This window comes from Muntiacus reevesi, chromosome 3 (genome assembly GCF_963930625.1).
Source record: "Muntiacus reevesi chromosome 3, mMunRee1.1, whole genome shotgun sequence".
In the NCBI taxonomy this organism is placed as follows: Eukaryota; Metazoa; Chordata; class Mammalia; order Artiodactyla; family Cervidae; genus Muntiacus; species Muntiacus reevesi.
In genome coordinates this window covers 87716096-87731213 of record NC_089251.1, presented here as the reverse complement: position 1 = coordinate 87731213, position 15118 = coordinate 87716096, and the positions used below count along the sequence as shown (strand labels likewise).

At 45.9% G+C, this 15118-nt stretch overlaps 1 protein-coding gene across 1 annotated transcript in view; it reads right to left on the bottom strand.

Moving 5' to 3' along the window:
- The window catches only part of XDH (xanthine dehydrogenase), a 59986-nt gene that overhangs the window by 3214 nt on the left and 41654 nt on the right, over window positions 1-15118 (bottom strand). Inside the window, exons 24-34 of the mRNA XM_065927402.1 lie at window positions 14943-15029; window positions 11611-11802; window positions 11246-11391; window positions 10368-10449; window positions 9541-9636; window positions 8779-8907; window positions 8078-8152; window positions 4736-4788; window positions 2656-2770; window positions 1951-2016; window positions 143-331 (exon numbers count right to left, since the gene is read on the bottom strand). Of these exons, the coding sequence (XP_065783474.1) occupies window positions 143-331; window positions 1951-2016; window positions 2656-2770; window positions 4736-4788; window positions 8078-8152; window positions 8779-8907; window positions 9541-9636; window positions 10368-10449; window positions 11246-11391; window positions 11611-11802; window positions 14943-15029 (1230 nt within the window). The remainder of the gene's footprint in view (window positions 1-142; window positions 332-1950; window positions 2017-2655; window positions 2771-4735; window positions 4789-8077; window positions 8153-8778; window positions 8908-9540; window positions 9637-10367; window positions 10450-11245; window positions 11392-11610; window positions 11803-14942; window positions 15030-15118) is intronic.

Genomic DNA, 15118 nt, shown 5'->3' with positions numbered 1-15118 from the left:
AGCCCCGCCCGCGCATTATCCGCCCGCAGGCTCAGGTCAGGCCCCTCCCTCTCTCTTCCATTCGAGCTCCCTGCAGACCCACATGGAGGGTGGTTTCCCAAAGTGCAGACGGGAAGGCAGCACAGACCCAGGGCAACGGTACCTTGGAGGCATAGATGGCCTTCTTGTTGGGGCAGTCGCGAAGCAGGGACACCCTGAACTCCGTGGGGATGCTGCCGAATGCGGGGATCTTGTAGGTGCTGGGGCCGCGGGTGTGCAGGCTCCCCTCGGGGGAGTAGTGTAGCTCCTCCAGGGTGAAGAGGCCCAGGCCCTGGACAAACGCCCCTTCCACCTGCAGACAGACAGAAATCATGGCCACCCTGCCTCCCGCCCCCCATCCAAAGACAGGTGCTGCTTCCCACAGCAGGCACCAAGCCCCACCTGCCCAGGGGACTGGAGAGAAGCTGAAAACAGCCCCCCACTGCTTCCTTCCCCAGCTCCTGCCCCAACCTGGGATAACCGATCTGGGCCTTTGCCAGCACTGGTGTAGGCAGAGCAAACGCACGGACATGGAAATCAGTTTCAGAACTTGTCAGCGGCTCCCGGACGGGGACATGCGGTGGTAGGCATGATTTCCCACGAAACCTACTTCAGGGCTGATGCAGATGTTCCTTCCATGATGCCACAGGAGAAATGGTAGCCCAGAGCTGAGAAGTGAGCTCGTGGGGTAATGGTGGCTGAGGGTGTCCCTCAGGGGACCACTAACCCCCGTGTACTGAGAGGGACCAGGCACTTTGGGGCAGCCCCACAAGACAGGTTCAGTCCCTGGGTTGCGAAGATCCCCTGGAGGAGGGCATGGCAACTCATTCCAGTACTCTTGTCTGGAGAATCCCCATGGACAGAGGAGCCTGGCGGCCTCCAGTCCACGGGGTTGCAAAGAGTGGGACAAGACTGAGCGACTGAGCACACAGCATAAGACAGGATTTTCTTGGTTAGTAGATTGCAGGCTTTTTGAACTCCCAGTCCTGCCTGCCCTCTGGGAGAAGACAGCCCCTGCTGCAGCTCACAGAGCTCTTGAGCGGCACGTGCCACACTCTGCTGGCCCATGTGTCTGCTCTCCCAGCCTCACTGCTCAGAATCATGGTATGTGGCACCATCACGCTAAATAAGTGTGTTCAGAGGGAGACCAGACACTGAGCATCTCTCTGTCTGCTATGCCAAGCTCACTGCCTGCCCATAGGAGAGGCTCCCCACACCACTGTTCCATGACTTAAAAAATAGATTTATGACTAAGTTTCTGTATACTCAGTGATTGTCCAGGTTTGGGAAATACAACGAACCTTTTCTACCGCATGTTCAATACCTCGGTTCTTGATTCCTCCCTCTGACTCTGTTCTACCTGCTCTGCTCAATGCTCTCATATTTTTCCAAAGTGATTTTCTTCCAGCCATCCCTTTATTCCTCTTGCTGGAACCTGTGTCTTTTGCTCCCAGGACCCTCCACCACCCCAGGCTCGGTAGCATTTACTTGCTAGAGTGCAACAGCCATCCTCAGTGGAGGAGGAATAAAGAGGGAGAAGATGCCTCTGCCCTGAGACCCCACTGCCTGCACACTGAACCCAAACTCAATCTTCACTCCCCCTCCCATGCTCCCTCTCAAACTATGCATGTGTGCCTGTGTGTGTGCATGCATATATGTGTGTGTTTGAACAGTCAGTGTTCCCATTGCCCATCATCTTGCTTTCTGCTGTGTGAAAGCCCTTTTCAAGTTTATCCATGTCGATTTCTCTTCTGCCTCAGGAATTGAGTGGACTGTCATCCACTAAATCCCACTCTCGGGGGGACTCACTTGGCACCATGCTCAGACCTCCTTAAAAATAACAGCAGGTGAGACGCTGTGGCCAGGGATCCTAGCAGGCAGTGGACACATCGGTGGCCAAGTCCCTCACCACCGAGCCCCCAGGAATCTTACTTGTCCAATATCAATGGCAGGGTTCAGACTAGAGCCAACATCCATGACGATGTCTGTGCGGAGGTTCTAGAATGGAGAGCAGAACAAGAGCAGTTTGAGAAGAAAGGGATGTATGGAATGATAGGTGGGTCATGGCAACCCTTAGGTTATTAAGAGCAACCTGTATAGTTCTCTCCCAAGCAGAGAGCTCCAGGCACCCTCAGGCAGCAGTGTGAGTAGGAAGAGCAGGCCCCCAGGTTCCTGGGGCTTTGAAACTGAGCCCAGATCGATCATGTAAGGAAGGCTTACATTCCATGGGCTAACCCCAGTCCATCCCCTGCTTTTGTGGAACTTGTGAGCTAATAATGGTTTTCATGTTTTTAAATGACTGACAAAAATAAAAAGAATATGTTGTGACATGAAAATAATATGAAATTCACATTCCAGGTGCATAAATTACATATTGTGGGAACACATTCACGTTCATTTCTTTGAATACATTCATATCTGTTTTCACACTACAAGATAGAGTAGAATAACTGAGGCAGAGTCAGTGTGGCTCAGAAAATCTAAAATATTTACTTTCTGGCTTTTTACAGGAAGTTTACCAAGTCATGATTTAGCACATTATTTTCCCAACCAGAAAGTTCATTCCTCTGCTCTTTGTATTACAGTTTTAGATGTTTCTCTTTTACCCTTCATACTAAAGTTTTGCAAACTTCTCACCTTATGATCCCCTGTCAAGCAGTCAATTTCCACTTCTGAGCAAGCCACCCCATAGGTGAAATAGTGGAAAGCATTCCCTGAGTTGGTCTCAAAACTGTAGCCAAGGTTGGGTGTCCTGGGGAGAAGAGGAAACATCGCATACGAATAAGATGAACATGTACTCCCTCCCCACTCATACACATACAAACAGTTTGTCCCATAAAATCTTAAGACCCTAAAGGCTTTATTTTTTATTCAGCTGTTCTTTAAAAAGCCCGTGAGTTCTGAACACTTTGAACGTGTCCATGAAACCCCTGCATGCCCGAGCATCTTGCCCTTGTCTCTGCTCCATTTTGCCAATGGCCTTCATATGAATCATTCTGCAGAGAGAGCGGTGCAGGGTCCCAGCATGCTGGCCTCTATGTGGTAGAAACAGAGGTGACAGGATTGCCTGAGCTCATGAAGGACGTGGAAATCACACTCCAAAGGATCTACTGAATTAGAATTCAAGATCTCAGAACCAAAGGTTCCTTCTGGGCTGGCTCCTGGGCTGTTCATACAAGCGCACCTGGGGCTGCTCACCTTTCTCAAGGTGAAAGGTAACAAGATCAGTAACCCGTGCCAACATGGGTGCAGCCACCTGTTACTACTCTTCATATATGGACCCCTCCTAAGTTTTAACAGATGATTCGAGCAAAGGGTTATTAAAAAAAGCAGATGTTCTTTTTTACATTCTTTTTCTTTTTTTTTCTATTCCTTTTTAAAAAGTTATTAGTAAATTTATTCCAGCATTTGGTGTTAGGTTTTAGACTTGGCTCATTTCTTTTTTTTTTAATTTATTTATTTTAATTGAAGGATAACTGCTTTACAGAATTTTGTTTTCTGCCAAATATCAATGTGACATTTTTTTTAATCCTGAATATCTTATACTATGATTCCAATTTTGCATGAGTTACATTGGTTGTGTGTGTGTATTCTCTGTTTATAGCACTCTGCACCTGAGCTATTCTATACCTTACACAGAAAGAATAATGTGAGCTGATGTGATAAGAATTTGCACGAAAACAAAACCAATACAGGGCTGAGGGAAAAGGCTTCTCCCAAGAGATGGCCATGTTCTTTGACCTCTAACCTCATCAAGTTCATCTGGGTTCATTAGAATTCAAGATCTCAGATCTGGGTGCTCCCTGATAAAATTCCAGTTCTATCAACTCTAACAATGAAATAGGAACTTATGAGAAAATCTTCATTGGTTTGTGTTTGTGTAGGTCAAATATTACATAACCAGGGAGCATTGGCAAAACACTGCTTTGCTCTAAAAAATACATGTATGTATTTATATTACATATATAGTCTATGTATTTATAAATTTTCACACAAGACCTTTTAAAGCAAACATTGAACTACTTTCCACGTCTACTGATCCGTGAAAGAAAAGGTCCTAGATAGATTTCCCAGAGAAAGCTAAAACATTATGGCTAACAGTAAATATGATCATTTCTTTTCACAGCTTCTAGATCAGACAGGCAGGGCCTCTGCTGAAACAGGGTTTCACTAAATTTTTAAGTTGCAGAAGACACTTTTTTCTAAATCTCATTTTATGTTCTACTCTGCATTATTTAACAAGACCACGTGCTCTAGATCCTCCTCTCATTCTTTTGCAGGAGAGCCTGTTAAAGCAATCTGACGCAGAGAACACAGTAACACACGTGGGTAACGCTCAGAACACCAGACACCCCTGGTTCTTACAGGAGAGTGCTGAGGGGCATGGCTGCTGATGGACCCATTATGTCATAAAAGAGGAGACAGGTTCAGAGAGGGACCAGTGACTTCCCAAATGGAACAGTACACTTTAAGACCAGAACTAGAACAGAGGTCTTTCGATACGATAGCTCATGCTTTTGGCACATCGTTTGGTAAGCTCATGTATTTCAGGGCAACTTCAATACACTGAAGTTAGTGGAAGTCCATTGGAGAGAGAAGCATTTCGGGGGACCTGCTCTCCCCTGACCAAAGGCTGACAGAGTGCAGTGCTGGAGGGGCCTGCGGAGGTTAGGATGACAACACACGGTGAGAGGAGCAAGGTCAGCACCTTACTTACCTGTAAAACCCAGTGGCAGACAAGCTCACTCTATCCTGGTAGGCAGCCATGACCTGAGGAGACGGAATGGCCATCAGGAAGGGGGAAGCATGGCTTCCAGAAACCCCGGCCCGGCGCTAAGCTTTCAAGAGCTCCTCCTCCTCACCTGGAAGCTGATCAGCGCTTTTTCAATAGTGACTCTCGCTTCCACATGGCACCTCCTGCTCTTCACCACCACCCCCTGCACTGGTCATCTGAAGCCTGGAGCACCACAGCGGCCTCTTAACTGGTCTTCCAGTCACCTCCCTCCCTGCCGTGTAGCCCAGTCCAGTCAGAGGGATCATCTTAACACACCATACACCATGCAGTCCTTGTCATTCACCTACTCTAGAGCTTTTCGTGATTCCGCATTGCGTACAGAGCTACCGAGCAAATGCCTGACAGTAAGGATTCCAGTCTTCTCTCTGGCTTTCGGTAACACACACATCGTCGCTGCTCCAATCAAACTCCAGCATTAACTCTCTCCCAATCCTTCTCGTCCCTACACTTCTGTGCCTTCATTTATGTGCTTCCTCTGCTGTATCTGTCCAAACCCCTTTCTTCCCTCAATAATCAGGGAAGGCAATCAAGCTGGCCTCTTCATCCACCTCTCCTGTGATGACTCCCTACTCTGGCCATTACAACAGCACTCTGTACAATGCTCATTCCTTACTTAACATATTAGCTTTGTGATCTATTAATAAAGTTGTCCACCACTCCATCCATTCTATCTCTTTAGTCACTGCGGACAGTGACTCAGCCATGAAATTAAAAGATGCTTGCTCCTTGGAAGAAAAGCTATGACAAACCTAGACAGTGTATTAAAAAGCAGAGACATCACTCTGATGACAAAGGTCCATATAGACAAAGCTATGGTTTTTCCAGTATCGTGTATGGATGTGAGAGTTGGACCAAAAGAAGGCTGAGCATTGAAGAACTGATGCTTTTGAGCTGTGTACTGGAGAAGACTCTCACCGAGAGTCCCTTGGACTGCAAGGAGCTCGGTCACTCCTAAAGGAAATCAATCCTGAATATTCACTGGAAGGACTGATGCTGAAACTGAACTCCAATACGTTGGCCACTTGATGTAAAGACCCGGATTCTGGGAAAGATTGAAGGCAGGAGGAAAAGGGGATAATAGGGGATGAGATAGTGGATGACATCACTGACTCAATGGACATGAGTTTGAGCAAACTCCAGGAGATGAAGGACAGGGAAGCCTGGTGTGCTGCAGTTCATGGGGTTGCAAAGAGTTGGACATGACTTACTGACTGAACAACAACTACATAATAAATTTTTATTTTTTTCTTCCTTCCTTCCTTTCTTTCTTCTCTCTCTTTCAATATCCACAGCTCTAAATTTAATTTGTTGTTGATGTAGCTTGCATCACGATCATTGTCAACTACCAAGCACTTCACTATATAAAAGATGCTATTGAGTCCTTTGCAAACACTGCCTTGCTTAATGTTCAGTACAACCCTATAAGATCAGTAGTATTACTATAATCATTTTACAGATGAGAAAACTAAAGTTCACAGAAAGAATTTCTCTAGGATCTTTACTATATGACATCAAATATATACATAGATAGTAGTGGTAGCAGTAATAGCTTGCTTTTTCAATAGAGTACAGACACTAAAGAGCTTTGATGTCTGTCATGTCCCAATCACACTCTTCTGATAAAACCCTTTTGGAGGGTTACCTGCTTATAAGGAACACTGGACTACATAGCCAGTAGATGAAGACAAAGCCCAGGTCAACAGATTGTAGAGACTGTCATTGAAAACATTTACATTGCCTTACAAATCCATGCTAAAATCCACACTACCAAAATCAGCCCACATTCATGTGGTATCTATGAGGGTGGACAGGGAAGGACAGGCTGTGTGAGGCACAATAAGATGAGTAGGTCTGGGAGAAACAGCTTATTTTCTTTGACTCTTTTGAGGGATACTTGTACAATCTGAAGAAAGCTGAGTGCCGAAAAATTGATGCTTTTGAACTATGGTGTTGGAGAAGACTCTTGAGAGTCCCTTGGACTGCAAGGAGATCCAACCAGTCCATCCTGAAGAAGATCAGTCCCGGGTGTTCATTGGAAGGACTGATGCTGAAGCTGAAATTCCAATACTTTGGCCACCTCATGCAAAGAGTTGACTCACTGGAAAAGACCCTGATTCTGGGAGGGATTGGGGGCAGGAGGAGAAGGGGATGACAGAGGATGAGATGGCATCACCGACTCGATGGGCATGAGTAAACTCTGGGAGTTTGTGATGGACAGGATGCCTGGCGTGCTGTGATTCATGGGGTCGCAAAGAGTCGGACACGATTGAGCGACTGAACTGAACTGAACTGACCTGAACTGTACAATCTGAGTTGGTTCATGTGTGGTCATGAACCCATTTTATGGGTTACTATTGCATCCAGTCCTTTCGTTGCAACATGAGGGGAAGGTCAAGTGGGGCCACCATTGCGTGTTTGCTTGTGGGCGGAGCTGAGTCTCCCACCTGAGAGACACTTCCTTGCAGCTTCCCTCTGAGGGTTTCTGACATGTAGGCTTCTAAACCAGAAATTGGAGAACAGGGCTCATTCTTCTCATGAGTGCTTGTATCACTCCTAAAATCACAGGGATGATATAAATTTGTGGGTAATGTCTTTTGGAGTTTCCCAGGTGGCTCAGTGGTAAAGAATCTGCCTGGCAAGCAGGAGACATGGGTTCGATCCCTGGGTCAGGAAGATCCCCTGGAGGAGGGCATGGTAACGCACTCCAGTATTCTTGCCTGGGAAATCCCATGGACAGAGGGGCCTGGCAGGCTACAGTCCATGGGGTTGCAAAGAGGCGGACACGACTGAAATGACTGAGCATGGACACAATGTCTTTTTCCCTGTTCCCTCACAGACAAGAGTCTCTGTGGACCCAGAACCCAGAGCTGGGTAATGGGGGAGGCTCCTGGGGCAGCCCTCTCAGAAATGGAGGTTTGAAGAAAAAGAGACTCTTCAAGACTGCAGATGAATGGGATGTCGGATGAGCTCTGAGGGAAGAATTCTCAGGCAGGAGTAGCAGTCACTCCCATCTTCTGCTGCTCGGGGCAAGCCCAATTCCCTCAGGGCTGTCAAGATCTTGGATCAAAAATTCTCAAGTGACTTCCCTCGACTATGAATGCTGTAGAGAAGGCAGCCAGTAAGGCTGAACATTTGCTTCTCCTGTGAAAGCATACAGACAACTTAACTTCTCTTTGCCTGTGTGACTAGATCCTGACCTCCTCTTCCTACCCAGGGTTGGGGACACAGCCTTGTTCTTAATTTCTCTTTTGTCTGCAAACTTACCCAGTCTTCCCAGGAGCCATCAGGATTCTTTCTCTTGAAGGGTAACAGCCTTTTCAGGATGGTCTGGCAAGCTTCCTAAAGGAGACAGCCCACATGGCAGACACATCAGTCCTCTGCATTCCCCAACTCAAGCAAAATCCTGAGGTTCTCCAAGCAATGCTGTGCCCAGAATGCTGCTCAGACAGCCATGCCACCCTCTCAGGAACGTCCCAGGCCCAGGGTAGGAGCCACTGGCCCTTGCGTGGAAAGCACTTCACGACTCAGTCCTGAAGTTGACAAGAGGGGGAAATGCTGAAGGATCCTTAAGGAGGTGTCGTCTCCCTTCAAACTCCTTTGTTTGATGACATTACCCACCATAGGGCAGGGGGAAGCACGGGGTCTGACCTGGCTGACCCCCAATCAAAGTTCAATTTCGATCCATTGTCTCCTGTTCAGTTCTACCACCAGGGTGTGTGTTCTCCCAGAATCCCCTGCATTCCTCCAACTCCCCTCCCCCTCCACGTTCATCCTTCCAGGCCTTGACGGAAGTGATAATGGTTCCTGGGCCCCTCTTTTAGCTTGGTGTCCTCCCGATGAAGAGAACCAGAGGCATAGCCACCGCCACAAGCCCGCAAGGGAGCCATTGCAGCTCCTACCCGCGGACTCTCCCGGCCCCCGGCCTTGGGCTGGCCCTCATCTCAGCAGCCCCTGAGGCTCCTTACATAGATGGCCTGTCCGTAGATGTCGGTACTGACGGAGGCGGCCGTGGGAGAGGAGTTGGGCACCGTGTTAGTGCTTGTCTCGCTGATATAGATCTTAGAGGTGGGGATCTTCAGAGCTCTGCTCACCACCTGCAAACAGAGAGGACACTACCTTCCAGGGAAGGGCCTGGCAGGGCTTGGCTGCCTTCTCCCCAGGGTGGGATTCAGATTCACTCTTAACAGGCAAGAAAATAATTTCATAAACCACAATTCTACTGAGGCTGGGATGTTCTCACATCAGTCTGAATCTGAAGTAACACTTTATGGAGTGGTTTGGTTGGATTCAAAATATTCGTAAACCTGATGGTGATGAACGATGCCTTTTTAAAACTAACCCTGGCTTTAAAAAAGATTCAGCTTGGCCAGTGCCCACAAGCCAAGCAGGTGAGACAGCTCCAATCCAGCTCCACTGAGAGGAGTCTCACATGTGTGAGGGAAGCCAGTTACCTTTAATACACACCTTACACGCTGGCACAGAGCCCTTGAGTGCTGGTGATGGAAGTGGCCCGAATCATCACCAACCTTTGCATAGATGGGGAAACTGAGGCCAAGAGGAGAAGCAGGCTTGCCCAAGGTCACATGTAAACAAGCAGCTGGGCAAGGGCCAGAACCTGGGCCTGCCTCTGCTTCTGATATGGGGCACTGTTCACTCTTTCACAGCATCTTACCTCACCCAGACATCACAGTGCTGGGGAGGATGCACATTGTCTCCAGACTGCTCACCTGGACCATCTTGGTGTGAAGGCCTTGGCCCATCTCTGTGCCCCCGTGGCTCACCAGCACGGAGCCATCTGTGTATACGTGGATCAGGGCTCCTGCCTAAGGGGAGAGAAGAATGCCAAACACAAAATTCAGCAAGTCCTAACTCAGTTTAAGGCCCTGGACCAAAAGTACTGGAGCCCAGGAAAAAGAAAACCCATAGTAACATTTTGAATAGAAACCTCAGACCAAAAAAAATCAAAGTAGTATACATCTCATGATTTAATAATATATACCTTCAGTAGTTAGCAAAACTTTTAAAAAATATATCTCTCTGTCACCTGTCCTCAGAGGGAGGGCAATCATATATGTTTGTCCCCCTTCTCTAGACAAACAGATGGGATCAGAAAGGCTGAGCAGCTGTCCATAGTCCAAAAGCCAGGAAGATAATAACTAGGCACTGACCCCAGGTCAAATAGGGATGTACAAATTAAATTTCATTTAAACAGCAGAGAGTTCCTCTGGTCAGCCCTGCTCCCATGAAAATGTGTTCTTGTTGTGTCGTGTTCAGTCATGTCTGACTCTTTGCAACCCCATGGACTATAGCCTGCCAGACTCCTCTGTCCATGGAATCTTCCAGACAAGAACACTGGAGTGGGTTGCCATTTCCTACTGCAGATTCCCACAGGGGATCTTCCCCAATCCAGGGATCGAATCTGCATTGCTTGTGTCTCCTGCATTGGCAGGCAGATTCATCACCACTGTGCCACTTGGGAAGTCTTGCAACAGTGCAGAGAGGGGAATGGGACCCCAGGGCAGTGAAGATGGACAAAATTATACAAAGCAATTACCTGATTTAGAAAAGGAATTGTGAAGCTTATTCCAAATTTGGTAGGAATTATGCACAATCCTCTCTTTTTCCAACAATTCTCCCTAGAGGAAAGAAAAATAATCTCATAGTAACTTCTACAGCACATTCATTTCAGATTGGACATGTTTTATGTAATATCTTTGTAAAACTGGAACAAGGCGTCCTTGGAAGTGCCCACTCAGTCTTGGTCATAACTGAGTTATGCTTCGACTGGGCAGACAAAGTGAGAACAGTGGGCATTTGGGTTCTGGATCCTCCAGTGGAGCTGGAGCAAGGCCCACCCTTGACAGTCTCGACCTTAAAGAGTCATTACTGTGCTTCCCTGAGAGGGATCAGGATTGGGTCAGAGTGCTCTCGTGGTCTTGGACTGTGATGGCGCCAGGGAAGAACTGTGGCTTGTTGCTAATAATACTTCCTCTGTGCTGTATATTTGCTTGTCCAAGCAACTCTGTGAGAGAAGAGGCCAGCACAATTATCCCCACTCTGCAGATGATGAAGCTGAGGCGCAAGGAGATGGAGTGACTACCAAGGTCACATTTATAGATTGGTGTCAGAGGCAGGCACGTAACTATGGTGTTCTTAGTCCTGGGTTTTTCAAAGCATCGTCTGCCCAGAAGGCATACAAACATGTGAAGATGGACCACACTGCTATGATCCTAAGTGCTGTGACCCGGGGGCCCCTGGGCTGCAGAACATTTCAGGATCTCAAAGAGATGGCTATGGATGAGTTAGCAAACGCAGCAGCCTTCTCAGTTATCTAGTAAGTTATCATTCTTATTTTGAGTTCAGCAAAAAGGCTATAAAATCTGAAACCCTAGAGAACCCCAGAACATCAGGCTCCTCCCCCACGGCGCTTACTTGTTGAACTTATCGACCTCACTCTTCCGAGCGTAATACTGAGAGCTCTTCAGGCACTCATCCCAGCACCTGGGCACGCTGAACTCCTCAAGCCGCTGGTTGAAGTGGGTCAGGTCCCCTTCTTTGTACAGGTTCTTCCGCCGCACCTTCCCAAGCAGTGAGATGCTGAGGCTGTGGCCGTGGCAACAGACCAGGGGGGGCGTAACCGGAAGTGGAGCTTCTCGCCCCTCCCCAGCGCCTGCCCATCTTCTACCGCGTCGGAGATGTCCAAAATCCAAACTAAGCTAAGCCCCACTGACTTGTTCCTCCATATTCCCCAAGTAGGCTAAGCCCCTCTGACTTGTTCCTCCATCTTCCCAGCTTACTTCCTCCGCAGGCAGCCCACAGGTCACTGCGACTTCGCTCATCCAGTTCTCGGCAATGAACAGGGCCTGGGGCCCCCCAAAGCCCCGGAAGGCCGTGTTGGAGGACAGGTTGGTCTTGCAGAGCCGCCCGGTGCCCCGGATGTTGGGGATTTTATAGCAGTTGTCCATGTGGAATAGAGCTCGTTCCATTATCTGAAGCACACACAAGCAACCAAATTGGGAGAGAACGTGCTTGGATCTCACTGGCTCCTCAAAAAAGGAGGCAGGCTTTCAAGGGCTGCACCCATCCCTGCCTTTGCCAGCCCCACAGTCAACCGCTCTTCTTTGGGCCCGCAGTAATTTTTTCCTGTGATATCACAACTGCCTCTTTAGTGTACTCCTGGCCTGCGTCTCTTCCCTCTAATCTATGCTTCATACTAAAAGGTAAGATCATAGCTACTCAAAGAACTTGCTTCAAAGTGCCCCTTGTTAACACCAGAATAAAGTCTGTATATCTTTAAGTGTGGAATTCAGGACACTTTTTGACCTTTCCCCAGTATATCTTTTATCCTCTTTTCTGATAGCCTGTTATTCTCACCTTGATGCCCCTTCCCACCATATCCACCTGCTAAAATCCCCATTCGGCTCCCACATGAGCAAGTCCCTCCCAGATCCTCCAGTTAGGATTGATTATTTGCCTCTTTTAAAAAGTTGGTGATTTTATTCCCATTAAACCGGTACTACAAATAGTTCTAAGAACCTAATACTTCCATAAGTCATGTAATGCAAACCAGTAGCCCCTCCACGCTCCTCCTTCCACTCCTCAGAAGCAACCACTTATTCTGTCAGTTGTTTACATTGTCTTCCACATCTCTAAATAATGTGTTTACATTTCCATTTCTTGACTTGTTCAGTTTAGACTTTTACACTGTTTTTCCATCATGGAAAAGGAGGATTTAGTCCTCCCTCCCCCACCCCCGCCCCAACCCTCTTTCTCTTTGTACACACCGGCCTCCTGTCTCCCACCATCCCTATATCATTATATATTGATATGACAGTATATTAACAGTCCATTTAATAATTTTGTAAACATCACTTACAGTTGAACAGGCCCTGGAGTTATGCTAGAATTACTTCTCTCTTTATTGATAATATTCCCCCCTTGGAGCTAATAATTTTCTTTACTTTTTACAATGGCTTTGTTTTCTATTCACATATTTCTAAAAAGCTGTTTTCAATATGTTCAAACATATTTGATTTTCTATCAGTCTCATCTTTTTGAAGACATTGTTTCTGGAGCCTTCTGACCAACTTTCATTTAAATTGACTTCCCCAGGCATCAGTGGTGGTGCTTCCCTGGTGGTTCAGAGGGCAAAGAATCTGCCTGCAATGCAGGAGACCTGGGTTTGATCCCTGGGTTGGGAAGATGCTCTGGAGAAGGAAATGGCTACCCACTACAGTATTCTTGCCTCGAGAACTTCATGGACAGAAGAGCCTGGTATGCTACAGTCTAATGCATCTGTTCAGTCACTCACGGGTTTTCCCCTCGCATTCATCCCATGATTCCCTCTGCCTCTCTCCACATTGCATTTTCTCTTTCTAGATTTCCATGTCTTCCCCTTTCTTAGTTTTACACCTTCATATTATTGGAGTACAACCTTCAGTATCTTTCCAAAAAGAGTATATAGAGAGATGATTTTTGAGAACTTGCTTGTCTTTAATGTCTTTATTCTGCTCTCACTTTTAATTCATGATTTGGCTGTATGTAGAATTCCAGGTTGGAAATAAATTTCTTGTTTACCCTCAGCATTTTGAAAGCATTAGTTCGCTAGTATTGAGAAATCTAATCAATACCTTTCCAATTCTTGGAATGAGTCCTGGTTTTGTCCTCCCTGAAAATTGTGAAGTCTCCTTTGTCCCCTGGTTTTTGAAACTTCACAATGATGTAAATTAGCATAAGTCTATTTTCTTTTTTTTTAAATATTTAAAAAATTTATTTATTTACTTTATTGGAGGATAATTACTTTACAATACTGTGATGGTTTTTGCCATACATCAACATGAATTGGCCAAACTGATGCAACCATTATGGAGAACAGTATGAAGATTCCTTTAAAAACTAGGAATAGAACTACCATAAGTCTATTTTCCTTTATTGTGCTGGTTCCTGGATGGGCTCTCTTAATCTCAAAATGTATGCCCACCAGTTTGGGGAAATTTCTTGAATTCCTTCTTAACAGTTTTCCTCCTCGCTCTTTTTTCTATTCTTTCTTTCTGAAGCTTCTATTATTTGGCTCTCCTGGATGGGTCCTCAGATTTTCTTATATTTTCTCTACTATTTTCCCCATTGTTTCCTCCTATTTAAGAGAGTGTCTTCAGTTTCTTTCAGCCCTTCTGCTTTCACAGTTTTAATTCACAAGACTTCATTTTTATTCTTGGACTGCTCCATTTTTATAGCATTCTGTTCTTTCTTTAAAGTATAATGACTCGTCTCTTTGATGAGCTAAATGATAGCTTTTGTTTGTTTCATTTTGGCTTTAGTTTACTTCCCCATTTACAGTCTCTTTCCCACAGGTTGCTTTTCAGTATTAGTCATCCTAGATGATTTTTACGTGTCTCAATTCCATTTTTTGCTTCCCTTAGTACTTTGTCAATTGTACTTATATTTCATTTTGTCTTTTATTATCTGTCTCCACCATATTGTAACCTTCTTGAGGGTTGAAACAATGTCATATTCTTTATGCCACCACCCTAGGGGTTCAATAAATATTTGCTGGGTTGAATTTTAACACTTGTAAAATCTTTGGGGATAAGTTCTGTATCTTTCTCAATCTGATTTTCCTATAACATCAAGAAGCAAGTTTTATAGTTAGTAAGACTACTAGAAATGTTTTGTTTTCTGAACAGTTTCTTACCCTAGATCTGAAGTATAAAGCTTCCAAATTGAGCCAATTAGAGAAGCCCTTAGCATGTCGAAAGTGGGAATAATAGAGAACTTCTGTTTTTCTGAAATTTCTTTTTTTTTTACAGGAATCTATACATATATAACTATATAACTAATATAGTCATAAAGTTAAGATTTAAAAAACATAAAGATAGTACCATCAAGGTAACTTTGTTAATTTTCAAAATGACAAAAATCTGAGTCATATGAGAAGATTCAAAGCAGCACTGTCCATAAAAACTAAAGAGTGGAAACAGCCCAATTGTCCATCTAGTGGTGAGTGGGAAACAAAATACGGTCCTTTCATACAATGGAATATTCTTCATCAATAAAAAGGAATGAAGGAATGGCCCATGCTATAACATGGACCTCCCAGTCGCCCCAGGATGCAGGGGCAGGTCTGACATACACCGCGAGAGAGGTCCTGGCTGTTCCCGGCATTGCTGTAGTGATCCACCTCCAGGGCCACAATCTTCCCTGTCTTCATGAAGCCAACCTGGTAAAAAGGAGAGTGAGCTCAATAGTTCCCTTTGTCTGCCTCTAACCATCTCCTCCCACTTAAGCTACCTGCAAAAGACAGAAAGA